The 21278-nt window shown below is 35.6% G+C and overlaps 1 protein-coding gene across 2 annotated transcripts in view; it reads right to left on the reverse strand.

Moving 5' to 3' along the window:
• The window catches only part of tbkbp1 (TBK1 binding protein 1), a 77568-nt gene that overhangs the window by 22260 nt on the left and 34030 nt on the right, over positions 1-21278 (reverse strand). For both annotated transcript variants that reach the window (XR_009273601.1, XM_058792867.1), the window contains exon 3: positions 3995-4236. Coding sequence is in view for 1 of the 2 variants with exons in the window: in XM_058792867.1 (XP_058648850.1) it covers positions 3995-4219 (225 nt within the window). In the remaining variant the exon portion in view is untranslated. The remainder of the gene's footprint in view (positions 1-3994; positions 4237-21278) is intronic.

Raw genomic sequence — 21278 nt, forward strand, 5'->3', positions numbered from 1 at the left:
ACAGCCGAACCAAAAAGCTTTAAAGATATCCAATCTGGAGCATCTTCTACCTGCAGCTCCCCAGAGGCCTGGCAGCAGCCCAATCTAGTTGTACTCAAAAATCACATGAAATGAACCAGCAGTTTTGTAAGTTTATTTGCATAGCGCTTTTCACAATATATATTGTTCCATCACATCCAACATCAACCTATATTAATATATTTAAATATTTCTAATATTGGTAGATAATTTATATGATACCAAAATATCATGCATATAGTGTTTTCATGCTCAATAATTGCTGTCATTTCTGAGCACTGATTATTTTAATGAAAAGCTACTCAATCACGTTTAAAGATTAATAGAGACGATCTACTTTCCTAACAATCGTGTGATCTAAACAGCATCAGGAGCATCTTGTTTTTTGTGTATAAGTGGCTTTGTGAGTTTTCATGTGAGAGCCTGACATGGTAATTATAGAGAGCAAGCATACTTGTTTATGTACTGCTAGGCTCACGTGTCAGCTGGGCTATAAATAAAGCTCTTTCATACATGAAGGAGACACAGCTCTTAATGAGTGCTGTCCAGCCACAGTATTCAGCTGGTGAACACTCATAGATCACCATTTTTCACAATGGAAACTGCAAAGAAACTCTATTACAGTTAAATAAAACATTTGGCCTTTACCAGAATTGGTGGAGTTACTATTGGTGAAATAATAATTGATGGGTCTCCACCATTTGATTTTTCAAAGTCTCTTATGCTGACTAAGGTTGCATTTATTAGATCAAACATACAGTAAAAACAGTAATATTGTGAAGTATTACCATTTTAAAACAAGTTTTCTATTTTAATATAGATTAAAATATAATTTATTTCTGTGATGGCAAAGCTGAATATTCTAGTTTTCAGTGTCACATGTTTCTTGAGCATTAAATCAGCATATTACAATCATTTCTGAATATTCTAAATGTTTAAAACTGTTGTGTTGCTTAATAGTTTAGTGGAAAATATTGTCCATTTGGTACCACTTTATTTTAAGGTGTCCATAATACAGAGTAATTACCTAGTTAAGTACTTAGTAGTAGCGTTGTACTTAAATGAAACAAAATGTACTTACCATGTAACTAAGTTATGGAACAGCCTGTAATTACAGTTTGTAATTATGTAGATGTAATAGGCAGCTGCTGTTACACATATGTAACAGACTGAGTCTGTTACACAGCTACTAATGTAACCAAAAGATTATTACATATGTGTTGCAGACTTTATACAATCTAATTATAAATGTAAGTACACAGACATAAGCTACTTAAAATAAAGTGTTTCAAGATTGCACTTAAGTGTACTTCATGTGTAACTGTACACCTTATCCAGCTGCACCTTAGTTTGATTTAACCCACCAGTACACAGCTAAAATACATGTAATACCTTTCTAATTACATTAAAATTACAGAATATTACACAGGCTTAAGCTACTTAAAATAAAGTGTATCAAGATTGTACTTAAGTGTACTTCATGTGTATCTATACTGTACACCTCATCCAGCCGTACCTTAGTTTGATTTAACCAACCAGTACACAGCTTAAATACATGCAATACCTTTCTAATTACATTGAAATTACAGAATATTACCACAGGCTTAAGCTACTTAAAATTAAGTGCATCAAGATTGTACTTAAGTGTATAGCTGTGTAACAGACTCGGGCCTGTTACATATGTGTAACAGTAGCTGCCTATTACATCTACATAATTACAAACTGTAATTACAGGCTGTTCCATAACTTAGTTACATGGTAAGTACATTTTGTTTCATTTAAGTACAACAGCTACTACTAAGTACTTAATTAGGTAATTACACTGTATTATGACACCTTAAAATAAACTCTTACCGTACATTTCTTTTCAGGATTCTTTAATAATAGAAAGAACATTATTGAAATATATATTTTTTTGTAACAATATAATAAGTCTTTACAGTCACTTTAATGCATAATACTTGAAATGCACTGACCCCAAATAATATGAATGGTAGTCTGTATACATGAAAATATGAAAATATGTCTCAACTTTCAATGTGTCTTTTCTTCTGACAGGCTAAGTTGTTTACTTACTGTAGTTATATTTAGGATAAACAGATTAATCATATCATTAATCTCTCAGATTCATGTTTATGTCTGAGTGTCTCACTTTCTCTTAAAATGGTAGAGCACCACATATTAAAGACTTATCTGAAATGTATTTTGACTTACTCTTTGTGGGGTGCATTTCCCAATAGCAACTATGGTCATAAGTTCCGTTGTTATCAATAGAGGTCAATGGAACTTGCAACCGTAGTTGGCTAATGATGCTTTTGGGAAATGCACCCTAGATCTATTGAACTAGGGTTGCTCGACACAAGAGGTGGTAAGTTTAATTATTGCTTTATGCTCTTTCTCAGTGCAATTCTCTGCTGTGTGCTAGATATCCATATTATCGCTCGCTATGTTTGTCCACTCTGCTCTACTCTAATTAAATGCCCTATATAGTATGTCTGTGACCATGTCACTGTCTCTGCATTAATGTGAGATGAGGCAGTAAGGAGCAGGAGAAAGGAATCGGGGCAAACAAGGATGTCTACACCCCATTTTTTAACTCGATATATATATATGGCACTAGCTAAAGAAATTCCTACACTGGTATAGTAAAAACTACAGGTTAGTTTAATAGGCTGCGGTGTTTGAAAATGAGTCATTTTGATATTTTAATAAGCTTAATTATGTTTAGCAGACTATTTTATCTACAAGTCTACAAGACCACATTGAAAATCTGGGATGTTTTTCATTTAAACCTGAAATACAGTTTTAAACAAGGAAAGTTACATAACAGTAATTTAAGATTCTGCACTATTTCTAGGTCACTAATCAAAAGTTCTTCGCGCTTCCACTGAAGCACAAGATGCTTTGTGGATCATTCTCAAATCAAGCTGTATAACATGATCATCAGGCTTTACACAAACTGGTAAAAAGTGCTGCAGTCATATAAAATAATTGCTGGTGAATTTTATAGCATTTTTCACAAATGACCTTTAAAGGAATAGTTCACCCAAAATGAAAATTAATTGTCATTAATTACTTACCCTCATGTCGTTCCAAACCCATAAGACCTTTGTTCATCTTCGGAACACAAATTAAGATAATTTTGATGAAATCTGAGAGCTTTCTGACCATGCATAGACAGCAACGCAACTACCACGTTCAAATCCCAGAAAGGTAGTAAGGACATCATTAAAATAGTCCAAGCTGCCTGTCCAACAATCCCTACAGGCGAAACTTAAACACGGTTATAAAAGACGGTGGTTGGAGATGTATATGTACATATATTGGTGTATATGCATGAGGTGAACATTATCTTGATCATTATTTGCTGGTTAACTCATTAAGACAGCTAGAGCAACACTGAACCTTTTTCCTGTGGAATCTTGGGAGAGGTTATGTCATTGAAAAAATGCTTTACACTGTGAATTTGTAATTTTTGGAATTTGGACCCCAATGTATAATTTAATGATTTTAGAATATGTGGCCTCCATGAATGATATATTCATAGTATGAGAGAAATTAGCTATAGAGGAGACAGTGAAGAATAGCAATGATAAGACACTTTTAGTGTTTTAATCATTAAACATATTAAGATATATTGTAAAGTATAAAAGTATACAAATATATTGTACTGCAGTACACGTTTTTTTTTTTTTTTTTAAGTTGTTGAATTATTGGCGTATTGGAATACTATTTCAATCTTTTTACTTAAAAAAAACAAACATTTAATTAAATGTGCTACGTGTCTTTTTTATCTATTTTTATTTTTTACTTTTTTCTTTTTTAATTTGCTGCAATTTCTGAGTGAATAAGTAAATCCTACACCAATTTCTTTTTTCAGTGAACTGATCTGCCCACACTGCTGGTAGTTACGCTACTGACCGCTGATATCTGTTGCAGTATCTGAAACTAAAGGATCCTTTGGGCATTTTTTTACCTTTATCTCGTAAATCTTGAGTTTTCTTTTGATGTCTGCATTTTCTCGCTCGAGGCCGGCCAGTCGAGTCTTAATGTCCTGGTAAGCGCTGATGAGGGCGAAGTGGGAGGCAGAGTACATGTCTTCTGATAAGGGAGAGTTTGACCAGCCCACCCCACAGCCATCTTCTTTCAGACCCTCATTACCCCCCAGCAAGCCCAACTGGCCCCCGAAGAGAGACTCCATGACCCCTGATCCTCAACCTGTGAGATGCAAGAGAGAAAGAGGTTGTTTATGTGAATCAAACATGTGAGCTAATCAGCTTTGGGACATGCACTCTTTCATCTTGAACATCATTTTTCACTTCTTCAATGGTTTTGTTGTCGTGCACAAGCTCCACTTCACTCCACTTGCTACTACGCTTCTTCTCATTAGTATTGACATCCACACCACTGTCTGTCTGTACAAACCACCAAACCATACCAAACAAAAACCAAACGCCAGGGAGGTTTTCTCTTTCTCACCCACGTGTCCTTTATCTTCTCTGGACATGTTTGGCCTTTTGGTTACAATGTGGACTGACCACAGTCATTGAGACATTATAAATTATTCAGAAAGACAAAGGCTTGAGATACTTGAAAGAGCGGAGCTGCATGACCTGATTCAAGTACACTCTGTGCTGCTAAGAGAATGACATCACCGCTTAGCAACAGTCCCTGAGATCACCTGTATGGCTACCATTTCTAACAAGCTCTTACAGGGTCAGCGAATTTTGTGAATACAGCATTGTGATGACATTAAATTTGCTGGAGAGAAAAATATGCACTTCCAAAATCTGCTATCAGTCTAATTTTTTATTGATACGGTATATATAAACTGTGCTCCGAAACCTAATGAGCTGCCTAGCTGTCTTCTTCTAAGGCAGCATCCTAACTGAAATGAAACCTCATAAGTGACAGATTTGGAGCGCTCTATATAGGCAGTAACTCTGTGCGTCATATAAATAGTGCTCCTCACACAAACCACACAGGAGACATGACTCATAATTGATGGCAATAGTTTGCTGTTAGCATGTTGCTAAGCTAACGATGCAATACATAAGCAAATGTTGTATATACTTAAATTGTAATTGACCCATTTGTTGTTAGACTGAAATGTATATATATTTTGTTCATACATTTCAGTATTATATACAATAGCATGAATATAGTATATTTCCAATCAACATCAATCTGGACCAATATTAAATTTATGGCTGATAACCAATAAATGGCAAACATTAAAATTCTTTACAATTTAATCAAAATAAATACAAAATTAACCACTAAAAGTAAAATTAGTTATTTTAAATGCTACAAGTGAATTTAGGCATCACTACATTATAATATACACTACTTGTAAAGGTTACTTGATCACAGTAAAAACAGTAATATTGTGAAATAGTATTAAACTTTAAAATAATGGTTTTCTATTTTAATGTTTAAAAAATGTAATTTATCCTGTGAGGGCAAAGCTGAATTTTCAGCAACCATAATCCAATCTTATTTATTTATTTATTTAGAAAGAATGTTGAAAACAGTTGTACTACCTCATCTTTTTTGGAAACTGTGAACTGTCTGATGAATAGAAAGTGCACAAGAATAGCATTTATTTGAAGTACAAATCTTTTGTGACATTATAAATGTCTTTACAATCACTTTTGATCAATTTATGATCAATTTGATCAATCTTATTCAAAGAATAAGAATATTAATTTTGTAAAAACAAAACCAAAAAAGGCTAAAGACTACATTTAACAGTGTTCCTAAATTGTTGCCATTTTGAATTTTTATTAACCAAGCTACAGTGTCAAAATAAAACCACAGAAATGCACTTAATGCTAAAGGATGTGTGCTTGTTTTGAATGCATGTTGTTGGGCAGCCATGTTTGTAGAGGTATAGCTTTATTACTCCTCTGTGTGTAACCTTCGTGCTCTTGAGTCCCCAGAGCCCACTGTCCACACCATGACGAATCGCTCCACTGCTATTACCAACACTCAGTCACAACAGACAGCACTGCCTCAACACGGCAGGACACAAACATGGATAGATAACATGGAGTAAGCAGAAAAAAACGTTTCACTGTAAACTGTTTCGTAAGATAATATGGATATGCATGCAGCATCAGGTTGGCCATCTGATACAGCACGGAGGTGTGAGGAGATTTTACTGCACACAAAATGAGTCAGATGCTCCTTACTTAGTGAGCTATTTTTGATCACTTGCGTACCAATGCTCAAAAACGTACAAAGAAGCCTTGGACCTCTTCCTGGGTGTTCTCTCGGTTCTACTCTCTCTCCTTCTCTTCATCCTTCAGGGTAATCCAGAAAAACACCCACTCACACCGATACATTTGCTCAGGCATGGCTAAGCAGCATGGCCATGGGGGGAGAGATTGCTGTTCTGATGAAGGTGTGAATGTGTGTAGGTGGAAGAATATCACTTTAGAGACATTCCGACCCACTACATTAATACAAGTGTGTTCTCACCCAGGGTTCTCTCTGTGCTGATAAGGAAATGCAGCACAATGTACTTATCTCTTGTGACATCTTTGTTATTGCAAACATCTTGAAAGGTTATGCACATATATTTATTTCTCAGATAATGAAGTTGCTTGATTATCGTCGTTAAAAACGTTTGGCTAAAGCTCAGCGGCCAGAAATGTGTAAACTTGGTCATTCCCTGTGAAATTCTAAATGATGAATTGTTATGAAAATGTCAGTTTGGCTCTTTTTCATACAATAAAAATGGCATTCACTGGCTTTCAAGTTCAGCTGCAATTTTGAATGAACTAATAAATATAAATATGCAATACACATATTTCCTTTATTAAATATAAATGCTTCTATAAATAAAAAATAAATACAAATATTTTATTATAATTAAGAAATATAAACTTCTTTAATATAATATAATATAATATAATATAATATAATATAATATAATATAATATAATATAATATAATATAATATAATATAATATAATATAATATAATATAGGGTTTTCCAAACTTTCCAGAGATTGACTGTAAAATTAATGTCAAGTCAAATAACTGTATAGTCTGATGCATTGAATCATGCAGCATATTTCATTATTATAATGATCTAATATATATATTTTTTTTTACTGTGCAACTGTAATTTACAACAGTAATATATTTCTATCTACTAATACTACTACTACTAATTATTATTATTATAGTTATCACTATTACTAATACTATTATTACCACTACTATCAACATCAGAGAATGTGAACATGCAAATGTATCACTGAATTATTAAAATATAAATCTCAGTGGGTACTTCACGTACATATTTTAAATCGGCTAACCAAAAAGTTTGGGAATCTAATTTAATTTGAATAGAATAGAATAGAATAGAAATTCTCAACCAGAATTTCAATCTGTGTCTCTTTGTTAAACTATCACTGGACTAACATGTCTTACACATATAAAATAAACTACTACGTTGTTAAAATGATTTTATTCCTGCCACTGGTGCCCCCTAAATCAAACAGGTGCATCATGCGCCTGCATCCTATTGACAAGCACGCTGCTCTGACACAAACATACAGCCATCCCAGTCTCAGTGAAAACAAGAATTTAAGCACAGGGATTATAACACGGCTTTGACAATTTGTTAGGGCTCAAAACCCTGGCAAGATGCAGGAGAAAACAGACAAACGGGACACTCTTTGCATGGCTAGCTCACCAGACATCTATCTTTCTCCATCTCACCTATTGTCTTGCTCTCCTCTGCACCTAATTTTGCGAACACTTACACTCTGCGCACACCTATTAAGAATTCCACAGCTCTCCTCCCTGCTTCATTAGAGCAATTACCACAGGAAGTCATTTGTTACCTGGGGCCTAGATGGCACTGGCACGGACACACACACACACACACACACACACACACACACACATATTTCTACAGAGATATTTTCAGCACCTCATTCGCAGCTCATCATTATTAAATGACAAAAAATATTTCTTTAAAGCTCTGTTCTGAATTATGTCACACCACTGCAATCTGAGACGCAGTGGCAATTAATTAATACCTGAATTTTTATGTAAATACATAATTTTGGGGGGTTAAGATATGTACATTTCTTCTTCATTGTGTCTTGTTTGCAAAAGCAACACTTTAGACTTCAAATGCGCTCATTATAAATTCACTCAAATCATTAAGAGATTGAAATGAACATAATTTGCCTTAATGATGTGGTGGGCATCACATTTTGTTGAAATGATGCTAATCGTTTCAAGAGAGATCGGCACATATAACCTCTGAATTATTGAATAATCTGTCAAACCATCCAAAATTTAGGAACGCCAGCATCCAACTCTCTTCTGCAGACAGTGCTATTGCATAATTTCCCTCAGTCACACTTGCTCATGAATTGGCTGGCATCCTAAACATTTACCACAAGCCGCATGCAATTACAGACAGCAGGACATAGTCGTATCGGACTCAAGCCCATTTTGTCATGGGGAATCTGGCTGCTATAATGCAGATATCATAGCGCACACACACAAACAGACACACACCTGTTATTTCAGTGGGGTGTGTATGTGTGTTTCTGGCATGGTTTGTGGCCCCTCACTTGGCGGACGATTAGCAGGGCTGCAAGTGAAGTGTGACTGCCTGTGATAAAAAAATGACCACTGTGGTTCTACAGGTGTGTCTTCACACACATACACACACATACAAGCAAGAAGTCACATGCCTACACACCTCAATGCATCCCACACTTTATTGAAAGAAACAGCCATAACACAAGCGTGAAAAAATGTAATGGGATATATGTGATGGGATGGCAATAAAAGAGCAAAATCACATATTTTAAATCCAAAAACACAATGCATGTGCCAAACAAAGCATCCTTCATTGTTTTGCGCGTATTTCAAAAATAAAATGTCCTGGGACAATGAAACACAGCTAGTAATGGCCAGCGAGTAGAGCACATTTGGCTACACCACAATGCAAAAAAAAAATTTTTTCATATAAATGAACAAACTAGACATTCGTATTGGGACACAGCTCTAATTTATTGAATTCAGGGGCTTCAATCAGACCCATTACCTCAGGTGCATAAAATAGCCATGCAGTCTGCATTTACAAACATTTGTGAAAAAACAAGCTCTACTGAAGAGTTCAGTGAATTGATGTGATTCACTGTGATGCCACCTTTGCAATAAGCCAGTTTGTGAAATTCCTGCTAGATATTCCATGGTCAACTATAAGTAGTATTATTGGAAATATGCAAGCATTTAGGAACAGCAGCAATTCAGCCATGAAGCAGAAGACCATGATAAGTCACAGAGCAGGGTCACTGAGTGCGGAGGCACATGGTGCACAAAAGTTGCCAATGCTCTACTGATTCTATAGCCAAAGAGTTCCACTGCCATTAATAGCAGCACAAAAATGTGCGGCGGGAGCTTCACGGAATGGGTTCCCATGGCTGAGCAGCTGCATGCAAGCCTCATATCACCAAGTACAGCGCCAATCGTGGGATGGAGTGGTGTAAAGCACGATGCTACTGGACCCCAGAAACGTGTTTTGTGGAGTGACGTATCAAATTTCTTTGTTTGGCAGTCTGATGGGTGAGTCTGAGTTTGATGGATGCCGGGAGAACATTCCCTGCCTGACTGCACTGTACCAACTCTAAAGTTTGGTGGAGGAGGAATAATGGTATGGTGCTCTTTTATGCCTCTTACCTCCAGTGAACAGAGTGAAATCTTAATTTTTATATAAATAAGTCTCGAGCGATATGTCAGTAAATATGTTAATAAATTTGAACTAATGATCATAAATGTATTTTAAATATATTACTTTTTACTAGGGCAATCAGGGCTCAGTAATAAAAATGGCCCCCAAAGCACTGTTTCTATAACTTTAATGCACATTTTTATTTATGCTAAACTTCAGAAAGAGTTTATTAAGCAGTTCCAATCAGGTTTCTTCAGCACAAATTTGAAATTTGCATCAAAATACTTTAATGGAAACCCAGTATAATTTGTATTCATATACATCATTTGTATTTGCATTCCTTGCAAACATAAATATTTGGTTTACTTTGATGTATTGAGTGTTAAAGATTACAGAATCCTGCTAATTTACATATTAACGAAGATAACATTATCTAGCTGGGTAAAATAGATGAGGTTTGTTAATATTAAGAAAATGATCTGTGATATGAATATTAATAATATAATTATGATGTTGAGCAGTTACATTATATCTGTGTTATTTCTAGCTATTAAATGCAAATTACATTATTTGTTGGACACTATATGGACAAAAGTTTGGGACACCTGATCATTACAGAAACAGGGACACTGCATTGTAAATACATACATTCCCCTTTTGCACTTATAAAATCTTCCATTCTTTTGGGAAGGCTTTCCATAAGATTTTGGATTGTTTTTGTATAGGAATTCTTGCAGATTCTTCAAGTAGAGCATTTGTGAGGTAAAGCACTGATGTAGGACAAGAAGGCCTAGCCCACAATCTCCATTCAATTTCATCCCAAAAATGTCCAGTGGGGTTTGAGATCAAGTGGGCCAGTGGGCCCAGTCAAGTTCATCCACCCCAAACTCATCCAACCAGATCTTGCTTAATACACTGGGGAACAGTCATGATGGAATGGAAAAAGGCCTTCCCAAACTGTTCGCATAAAGTTGTAAGCATTGTCCAAAATATCGGAGTATGCTGAATAACTGTAATTAAACTTTATTTGGTGTATCACTTGTGCACAATACACATTAAGCCTAAATGTGTTTTAAGATAACTTTGAGGATTGTATGATCTTTGAATAATATTGGTCTTTAAAAGCAAGATATTTAAAGTGTACCTATAGTACACTTGCAATAGATCCACTTTACCACTTAACTATATCTTTAGTTGGACTTTAGCACTACTTCTGCACAATTAAAGTGCGTTTAGTACAAAATTAGTTGTTCCAATTTAGCAAACTTTAAGTATACCTAAAAGTACAATTGCAGGTTTTTTTAAACATGTAAATGTATTTGTAGTATATGTAGCATTGAATAAATATATTTCAAATACATTTTAGTATATTTGTTTTTCACTAGGGTAGTTAAATTTGTAATGTTATGAAATTATCTCAGAAAATACCTAGTCATAGTTTTGTTTTTTCTCACAGTTTTTAGTAACTTGGTGACTTTAGAAAGGCTAACTTGAAAGCAAAACTTTTTACAGTCAGAAATTTATCTTACTGTAATGTCATTTTTGCTGCATCTAAGGTAGAACGAGGCTCCCCGCGAGTAACTCACTATGCACTGGGCTTCTGTATTGACCGTGTTGATAGCAAAACGCCTCCGTTTGGAGTGAAGATTGGGCTGGCACAAGCTGGCACGAGCAGCAACACAACTGAGTGGGCGTTGCAGAGGGACTGTGGTTGAGCCTCGTGGGCAAATCAGAGCATGTACACGTGTATTTTTACCACGGAGTGGGAGTAAGGGAGGTATTGATTTTACAGCGGTCACAACTGAAAACTACGGTCTAATGTGCTCTTTTTGGTGTTCATAGCCAAGCTAGTTTGTGGCAGTCTCATGTAGAAACATATGATGTGTTAAAGAGGTTTGTGGAAGTCAATGTGATACAGTATGTTGAAAGATGATGTTATGTAGCGTGTATGTAAACAATCTAAATCAGTGAGGCCGTTAGATTGGGCTTTTAAGCAGACAAACGAATGCATGTGTGATGCTTTCAGGGCAGAGAAATGAATAAAGAAGGTGAGCGGTGTGAAAGCGAGGCACAGCAGGTGTGGGTGCTGCATATGTAGGTGGAACTGAAGATGGATGGTGGGGAAGAAAGAAAAAAAGGTTAAGCTAAATTTTACAGCTCACTATATAGCTCTCCTTTTGCTCTCTTCACTATCCTGCTTCTTGTCATCCTATTCCCGGGTTTGGCTTTTACTTACACTCTGTCTATTCATCTGCTGACATTTTGACCTTCTACCTCCAGCTCTTCTTCTTCTTGAGCTTATTTCCTATTTAACTGTTAGCCTCTATCTTCCTTCCATCTTTGGTATGTAACTACAAACCTACCCATCCCCTGGTATTAAAAGTTCAGCAATACCTCGAAAAGAGAAAATTTTCCACTAATGATCCACTCAGTAATTTGTTCCTCATTAAAAAGTTTTACCCCTAAAGACAAGAATAGTGCTTTTGAAAAATCATGTACACTCACAAGATGAATGAGTCTAGGAAAATAACTGAAAATACAAACTCTATGATCAGAATTCATACCAGTATAAAACTTAGAAACTATTTGTTTGTCTGTCTGTCTGTCTATAAAAAAAATCTGTAAAAATACATGAATTAAACTATATTGAAATTCAAAGAAATGTATTACTCATTTTTAACTAGGAAAGCAAAGAAAACTTTGAATTTTAGTTTAGTTGAATTTTAATTTGCCATAATTTTAGATAGATTTTGATTGATTGATTGATTGATTGATTTTATCTTTACACCATCCATCTAGACTGTACAAGATGTAAGAAATGAACACGGTGGACAATGGAAAGTTAAGTGGAGAACACATGCAGCTCATTATTCAAAACAAATGTAATATATTCAGTACTGACACACATAAATAAAATGAGCACTCCCTCTCCACACCTAACAGCATCTCTGTGATGATACAAATTCGATAATAGAAGTCAGCACCCTGAGCCCTGTTCACTAGGTGTTCTAGTTCATTGTTCCGTCACATAGCAACTTCAGCAAAGAGGAGGGGCATGCGGAGGAATGAATTATCGGAAAACATTGGCTTGCTCTTGCAGAATGCACTCTCTTCATATATGTGTGTGTCAGTTTTTCCGCTCTATGTGTTGATGTATTACTGCATTACCAAAATGAAAGCTTTGAAGTTGTCTTTGACAAGGACATTTAACACTTCCAGTGAATGTCTCCAAAACATTCACACTAAAAATCGAGCTTCAGATAGTATAGAGACGGAGAGAAGAAGAGGATGAAGTAAGGTAAGAAATAAACAATTGGCTCTGATTAAACAGCCATGAACTGGGTGTTACAAAAAAGATGTTGTAGTCTCACACCCACACCAGTGAACCCTGTGGAGAGGAACACATCGCAATGAATGCCTCCGAGACAATCAGAGACAGGCAGGCGGGTTCTGACGTCACACGCACGCATGTGGAGAGACGGGGTGATCATCATCTGCTCTGTCGTTTAAATTTTTTTTCTCTGAGAGAAAGGAGGAATGTGAAGGAGGGGGCCCGGGGATGGCTGGTCGTGCAACACTCCAAGAAAAATGAAGATCAGAAACAAGGAGTGGAGAAGATGAAACTCATGCAGTGATTGGAGAAGTGTGAGTGGCAACATCATGACGGTTGCTCTCTGATTCCCACGCACAGAAAACAGCATAAAAATAAGTGTGACAGCCGTTTCACAATACACGCACGTGTGCATGCAAACAAACAAACACCCACATATACATAAATGCATATATAGATAACGATATATATATATATATATATATATATATATATATATATAGCAGCCTTCATATGCCAACACCAGATGCTATTTTATCAAATGAAAATGTCAAAATAACACTTTGGCGAATCAAGCTGTTGCATAACTGTAATGTTTGTTGTTATGCAATTTTCATTAAATGTAAACCAAATGAGACCCCACATACACTAATAGAGCATAAAACAAACAAAAATGCTGGATGTCGTGTAAAGACACCAACCACAATTAATTTTTTAAGTGTCACTTAGGGGCAAATTTATCTGAAAAATGACTACTTCCCTACAATATACAGAAGTAGGCGAAAATATCTGGATAGTATTCATAAAACAGTAGTGGAAAAGTACCCAGAAGATCTACAGCTACTCAAAGAACCTGAGTGCCTACTCGGAGACAGTATAAGATTTCAGAGATACCTAAAGTCTTCAGGATTGCTTGAGAATTTCGGGCAGGTGTGTTTAGTTAGTGTCAGAGTGAGGGGTTCGTAACTAGCATATAATGCTAGCCACAGAAAGCGGACAAAAACAGTGTAGTTATAACCTCAGAAAGTAAAAAAAGCAATACTGCATTATTTATGTTCTCTACATTCCTTAAAGTTGGCAAAGCATGAAAATGTATCTTAATTTGAACAATTCGTCTATGTGTATGCTTTTTATCTTGTAATTTTTAATCAAAATATCTTATTTTGAACGATCCAAAAAGACTTATGTGGCTGTTTTTCAATAATTTAAAAAAGTATCACAATTTGCGGAAAAGGTATCTTGTTATTTCTGTAAAAACATACTTATAAATACAACCCACTGCAATTTCCAGCTGAAATGAACACTACAAGCATTAAAACACTAACATCTTTTATTCCTTTTATTCCATAAATGATTATTAGGAGCAGATTATTGATTAATAAAGTTTTTTTTACATGCATTTCCTCACACAATACTATGCTATGACCTCAACATACTTTTACCATAGAGCACAATTTGAAACTAATATATTTTGACATTTATACCACATAACCAGCTCCATATGTATGACTTTTCTGACGTGGTAAACTTGCTCGGTTGCTCACCCGGTACAGCACTGTACTTGCTTTACAGAGCGTTCGGGTATAATACTAGTCATAATAAAAGGGGGGCAGTCGTGGCATAATGGATAGAGAATTGGACTTGTAACCCGAAGGTCGTGGGTTCGAGTTTCAGGTCTGGCAGGAATTGTTGGTGGGCGGAGTAACCGCGTCGGTGGGCAAGAATAACCAGCACTCTCTCTACCTTCCAACACCACAATTGAGGTGAGACACTTGAGCAAGGCACCGAATCCCCCAACTGCTCCCCGGGCGCCGCAGCACTGGCTGCCCACTGCTCCGGGTGTGTGCGTGCACTTGGATGGGTTAAATGCAGAGCACAAATTCCGAGTATGGGTCACTTCACTTTCACTTTCGAAAAGAGCTAAAAGACACGGCTGCTTCAACAAATGTTTTTTTCTTCTTCTCAGGTTTGGTCTTGTTAACACAGACAGCATACATGTTTGTTAGGTTTTTTAGATCAGGGTGTTACCCCTATCGGCTTTTGTTGGCATTAGTCAGTGCTTGATTTGTCAGGTCTTGGAATGTCTAAAAAGTGGCGTACTGCATTCTGGTGATTGTCAGCACTGATCTGTGTTTGTCAGTGCAGTATGAATTGGCCTTTAAATGCTATAAAGCATTAACCTTTCAGCGTCAATCACCAGACATTTCATTTCTGAACTGTGATACGAACAACATTCAAGGTAATAAAACACTGCCAGATTCACGTTCTGTTTTTGATAAAAATGAGCATGCTTTTAGTGTTACTCAATGGACATTTCATTTTTAAAAGTGTCATGAAACGTGCAAGAAGCAATGTAATAGCATTTTGCAGAAATGTCACCACATGCACATATTTCCAATGAGCCTGGGTTGCTAATGACTCTGCTAGTTTATTTCTGACAATTCTGTGTGCTGGTGGTTGCAATATCCTTCATTCCCCTGATAACATCTCTGTCAACAATGTGCACTGCCAGAGGGATAGTGAGAAAGACAGAGGAAACGCTGTGGAAAATGGACTCTGTTATTTTTAGGGCTACCTGGGGGAATTATAGCAGTCCGGCAGCAAGAGCAATGCAAGTGGGTAACCTGGTTTTCCTTGAGAGAGAAACACGATGAGAATATTTCCAGAGCGGTGTCTAACAAACACGTGCTGTCACTGTCATCCTGCGTCTCTCTTCCTCGTTCTTTCACCTCAGATTCTACTTCTGTCAATTTTCTCTTTCCTCTTATCTCGTTACTTCCTTCCTAGATTCATTTTTCACCCTAATATGTTTCTCATAAACCTGCCCTTCCCCTTCTCCCCCACCTGCTCTTCTCGCACTTTCTCATTTATAGATACATGGATATATTGCGTTACGCCTCCATAGTAAGGCCTTGTGCTTTGTGTGGGCTACTGAAGCCATCACTTCACAGAGCAATATCACTTTCACACAGGCAACCCATTAGCCAGGCGTACTTACTGATAATTGGAAAATCAGAAGCTTGGGTTTGCATGTACGACATCACAACAACATGGCATTATTGAGGGCAAAAATGCTAAGCAACTCAGTAACACTTAGCAACTGCTTCTAAAGAAACTGTTGAACCTTAAAAGCATTGGGTAGAAATGTGTCTGAATGCATTTTAAAGGGCATGCAGGCAACAACACAATCCATACCTCCTGTGATGCAGCACAAAAGCATACATAAAGACCTGGAATGGGTCAAGATGGCAGACTAGTCACAGTTAATCCAATTTTACGACACAAACACTAAAAATATTAAAATTAAAACAAAGAATTGAAATATTCAATAAATAATATCAACAAATTTTAAATATAAAATTTAATAAAAAACTATAATTTAAATGAAATAAATTTAGAGACGTAACTTCTCAGAGACTGCTTTAGCGTATTAAAGGGTTAGTTCACCCAAAAATGAAAATTCTGTCATTAATTACTCACTCTCATGTCGTTCCAAACCCGTAAGACCTCCGTTCATCTTCGGAACACAAATTAAGATATTTTTGATGCATCCCGTGAGCTCTCTGACCCTCCCATAGACAGCAAGTGTCTTTACACGATCAAGGTCCAGAAACATAGCAAGGAGATCGGTAAAATAATCCATGTGATATCAGGGATTCAACCGTAATTTTACAAAGCTACAAGAATACTTTTTGTGCTCAAAAAAAAAGACTTTAAACAGCGTATGCTGTTTTGTGTCAGCTGCGCCATGCGGATACGTTTTCTATGTTGTTTGTGCTTTGATCTAACTGAAAACAACGTATCCACGTGACGTAGCTGACACAGAATAGCATACGCTGTTTACGTTCAGTGGATACTCTCCAAAATGCACCAGGGAGACGCGGAGGAGACGAATTGTTGAATAAAGTCGTTTTTTTTAATTTTATGAACGGAGGTCTTACAGGTTTGGAATGACATGAGGGCGAGTAATTAATGACAGAATTTTCATTTTTGGGTGAACTATCCCTTTGATTAAAAGTGACAGTAAAGACTTTTACGCTGTTACAAAAATATTTAAATTAATGGAGTTTTTTTTAACTTTATCAGAGAAACCTAAAAAATTATCACGTTTTTCACAAACTATTAAGCAGAACAACTGTTTTCAGCATTGATAATATAAAATATTATTTGAGCACCAAATCATCATATTATAATGATTTCTGAAGGATCACGTGACACTGAAGAGTAATGGCTGCTGAAAATTCAGCTTTGCCATCACAGGAATACATTATATTTTACAATATATTTAAATAGAAAACGGTTATTTTAAATTGCAAAAATATTTCACAACATTGCTATTTTACAAAAAACTTTTAAAAGATATTTTGTCCATTTTGTTAATCTGTTTAAAACAACCAGTCATTTGAACGTAAACCAGCCTAATTATAAAGGGCTTAAGTCCTAATAGTCTAGATAACCCTGATTATAAAAATATGTTGTTATTTCTTCATATAAATATTTAGTTTTTATCTGTGGTATGTCATTCATAACATCCTAAGCCAGATTCAGATTAGGAAACAAACAGGAGAAAGCAGTTCCTTTAGCTTACTTATGGCCAGCAATTCCCAGAGAGAGATTGTACTGCATAGAGGAGAATGAAGGTCATCACCTCTGATTCCAGTTATGTAAGATAAACGGAAATACACAGTGGGGATGTGGAGGGAAAATGACAGAGCACAACAAGCAAGGACTATCAGAGAAAGACAAAATGGGTAGGTAGATAACAAAACGCAGAGAATGAAATGGAAAGAGAGGGGGAGTTAATATATCCACAAGAGCGTCAGAATTTTGAAAGGGAGAATACAAAGGGCATCTGTCTTTCCACCCAACCACATCCAGAGGTCATTCTAAAGTGCTCTGAATGTCCTTTGCCCGGTCCTATGTGATAAATTACATATAAAGCAACAGCATGGTGGAGGAACATTTGGTCGGGCTTCAATCAGATGACTGTAACCTTGCTATTGACCTGCATTCAGAGTGTGTGGACACAGCATTATCGTGACATGGTGATGAATGCAAACTGCAGGAACGGCATAAGGATGGGGGCAGGATGGAGATGTCATCTTTGAAAAATCGCTCCATGTGCTTGACTCTGATATGTTGAAGTACTCACAAATGAGAAAAAACTGTTTCCTGCCAAGCAGCCGGGCCTTTGACAATCCGGCAATCAATCAGTTTTGTCAAAAAGGCTTCAAACTGCAAAAAAATCTGCCTAACTCTTGACTAAAACACTTCTTCGGCAGGCCTGATCGGGTCAGTTCAGATTTCTATTGGCCCTGCAAATATTTTCTCTGGCCTGGTCACAAATATGGTAAGTAGTAACATATGTGCCAGAAAAAAACCATTTTATTATATGAATTAAACTTTTATTACTGTTCTTGCCCAATGAAAAAGCATTCATTCATTAACATTCTTTTCAATGTTGGAAAATTATAGCATTTAACAGGGTTTTTCAAGGGTTTTGTTTAAGACACAGACACCCCTCACTCAGACTCTCAGCTAGAGATAATTATCCACAATATAAAAAGGTAGAGATTATAGCAACTTTCATAAGGAACATTAACTAACTTTGAGGATCCATGGTATATTGGTACCATATTAGCCGATATTTGTGAACTGTTTTATCGGTATTGGCCGATATTGAATATTTAGTTGTGCATGCTCATTTCCCTGTTCCCCATTACTGAACACTCACTTAAAATGTAAAAACATTGTTAAATGCAATCTTTGACAAATTTAAAATTAAAAATGTGTTGTACATTAAAGTGTTTTAATGCTTTATCTGTTCAGTTTTTACTTAAACAAATGTACTTAAATAAAATAATATACATTTAATATAATATACACAATACAAACAAACCATATTTCAAAAATACTGTAAGCGTATACCAATGGATAATACAGAACTGCCAAAGAAAGGTTAAAGGAAGGTGAACTGGACTAACTAAACTTAAACCCTGAAACTTAAAAAGAAAACACTTACGATTCAGGCAATACTTTTGTAGAAGGTCAATGTCTTTGTGATATTCCAGTATTTACTCACTTGCAATACAGACTATAAACAACATCCATGCTTCAGATCATTTCTGAGTTTCTCTTATAGATTTAGAAGCCCTCCAGAAGATTTATAAGCTGTCCTAGGTTTAATATGCTATATTAAAATATGCTATTCACTGTGCCTAAGATGTATGATTGCAGAAAAAATATATACGTTGTATTGAACATTAATGGAGCAACAGATTTTGTGTGAAAATAAATCATTCAAGTTGTTTATTTTAAAAATCTTATAAATGTATGAGGTGGCAAGAGGGGCCTGCACCAGCATGGGGTAAAAGGCCCATGGTATTAATACAAATACTTCAGCTAAAATAATGTTTTTTAAAATGATGTCTAAGTTAATACTTGTTCAAAACAATCACTTTGGCAAAGTTTGTACTATTTTCTACTTATTTTGAAAAATAAAATAATACATTTTTGTTTAATAAATATACTGTCATTAAAATATGTTAATATAAAAAATATATTTTAAAATACAGAAACAAAATAATTTTAATAAGTAAAGACTCTGAAAGTATTGAAGGAGATCCAATAATAATTGCATATATATTTAGAGTAATAACAACAAATGATATTTTATTATATGATATGATTAATATCATGTTTTTAAATATGATGGTTTCATTCTAAACATGGTGATTATCTCTAATATGGACACCCTACATAATATATGATATTTACCATCTGAATCTAACCAGGGCCGGGTTTCCCGATAACGATTGATCTTAGCGCTTAAGAACGCTTTAAGAACGCTTTAAGAACGTTTATTTTACGAACGCTTGTTATTGTTTCACGTGCGTTTCCCAAAAATGCACTTAACACAATCGCACGTAGCCGTGCTTGAAGTGCTATTTAGGAGTCGCTAACCGTTGGTCAAGTGCTGAAATGTCAATTTATAGAATGGCTCGTAATTGTAGTACATGCTCGTTAATTGAAATGTTAACCTGCTGCGTTCCAGACAGCTCGGATATAATAATATATAATATAATAATCTTAATATGTAATATAATATTATTGTATATAATATCTGTAGAGACATTATTTGGTTTTCGTGCATGTCAGCAAGCCATTTTGACAGATTTTTATGAGTTTATTTTTCCCAGTCTTTGAAGCATTTCCTACATTACTTCTTTTATTCTTGTTTTTGTTGTTGTTGTTCAGTCATTTAATTTAGATGCGTTGTTTTTTTTTGTTTTTGGTTATCTGCCCTTTTTAATTATTTAGCCTATAATTTCATTTTATTTAAATAAATAAAATAAAATAAAAACGATTATAAAGTGTGCAATAAAGTACAATCAAAAGCTTTAATTATAATCACATTGCATTTGAATAAAGTTAAAAGTGTAATCTGCTGATTGTCCTGCAGGTGACCTCCTAATTCTGTTTTCTTACGATGCATGTATGGCTTTACGATTACTCCAGAGTACTCGTAGATCTACGATGATTTTCAAGTGCTACTTAAGTTAAGATGCTTTAGGGAAACAGATCGTAATATTAAGATCAGTCGTACGATCGTTTTTACGAACTTCTTAGGTTTACGATGCTTTTGGGAAACACAGCCCAGGTCATGTCAACAAATGGAAAAGTCAGCGATCTATTAATTATCATGTTAATTACTGTGCGCATTTTTAGCCCCAACAGCGGGGGCGCTTTTTACCCCAAATACCATACTTTTACATATTCTTTCGTTATTTAAAAACTGTTGCTTTAATTATCTTAAACAAAACTGAAAATCATGAAGAAGACCTTTGTCTCAAAATATATGCATTCATTTTTAGCGATTCTCATTTGCTACTTAAATCTACAACATTTAAAAAAAAAAACATAAAATATTAGATCAAGTAAGCAAAGATCAGATCAATATACACGTGCATCTTGATAAGAAAAAGTTTTGGAAAGTGCTAAACCATGTTTTTGTGCCATCTAGTGGTTTAAATGAAAATAATATCAAAGGCGCCTTGTACCCCGGGGCACCTTTAGCCCCGTTGTACCCTAATGTTTAATATATTACAACAATTTAAAACGTTTTCATTTGTAAATTTGTAAGGTTACATCAACTGGCTTGAAACACACTCACATTTCGGCTGCGTTTGGAATTTCTTTTTAGTTTGTCACTTACAAGCA

Source organism: Onychostoma macrolepis, chromosome 12 (genome assembly GCF_012432095.1).
Source record: "Onychostoma macrolepis isolate SWU-2019 chromosome 12, ASM1243209v1, whole genome shotgun sequence".
Lineage (NCBI taxonomy): Eukaryota > Metazoa > Chordata > Actinopteri > Cypriniformes > Cyprinidae > Onychostoma > Onychostoma macrolepis.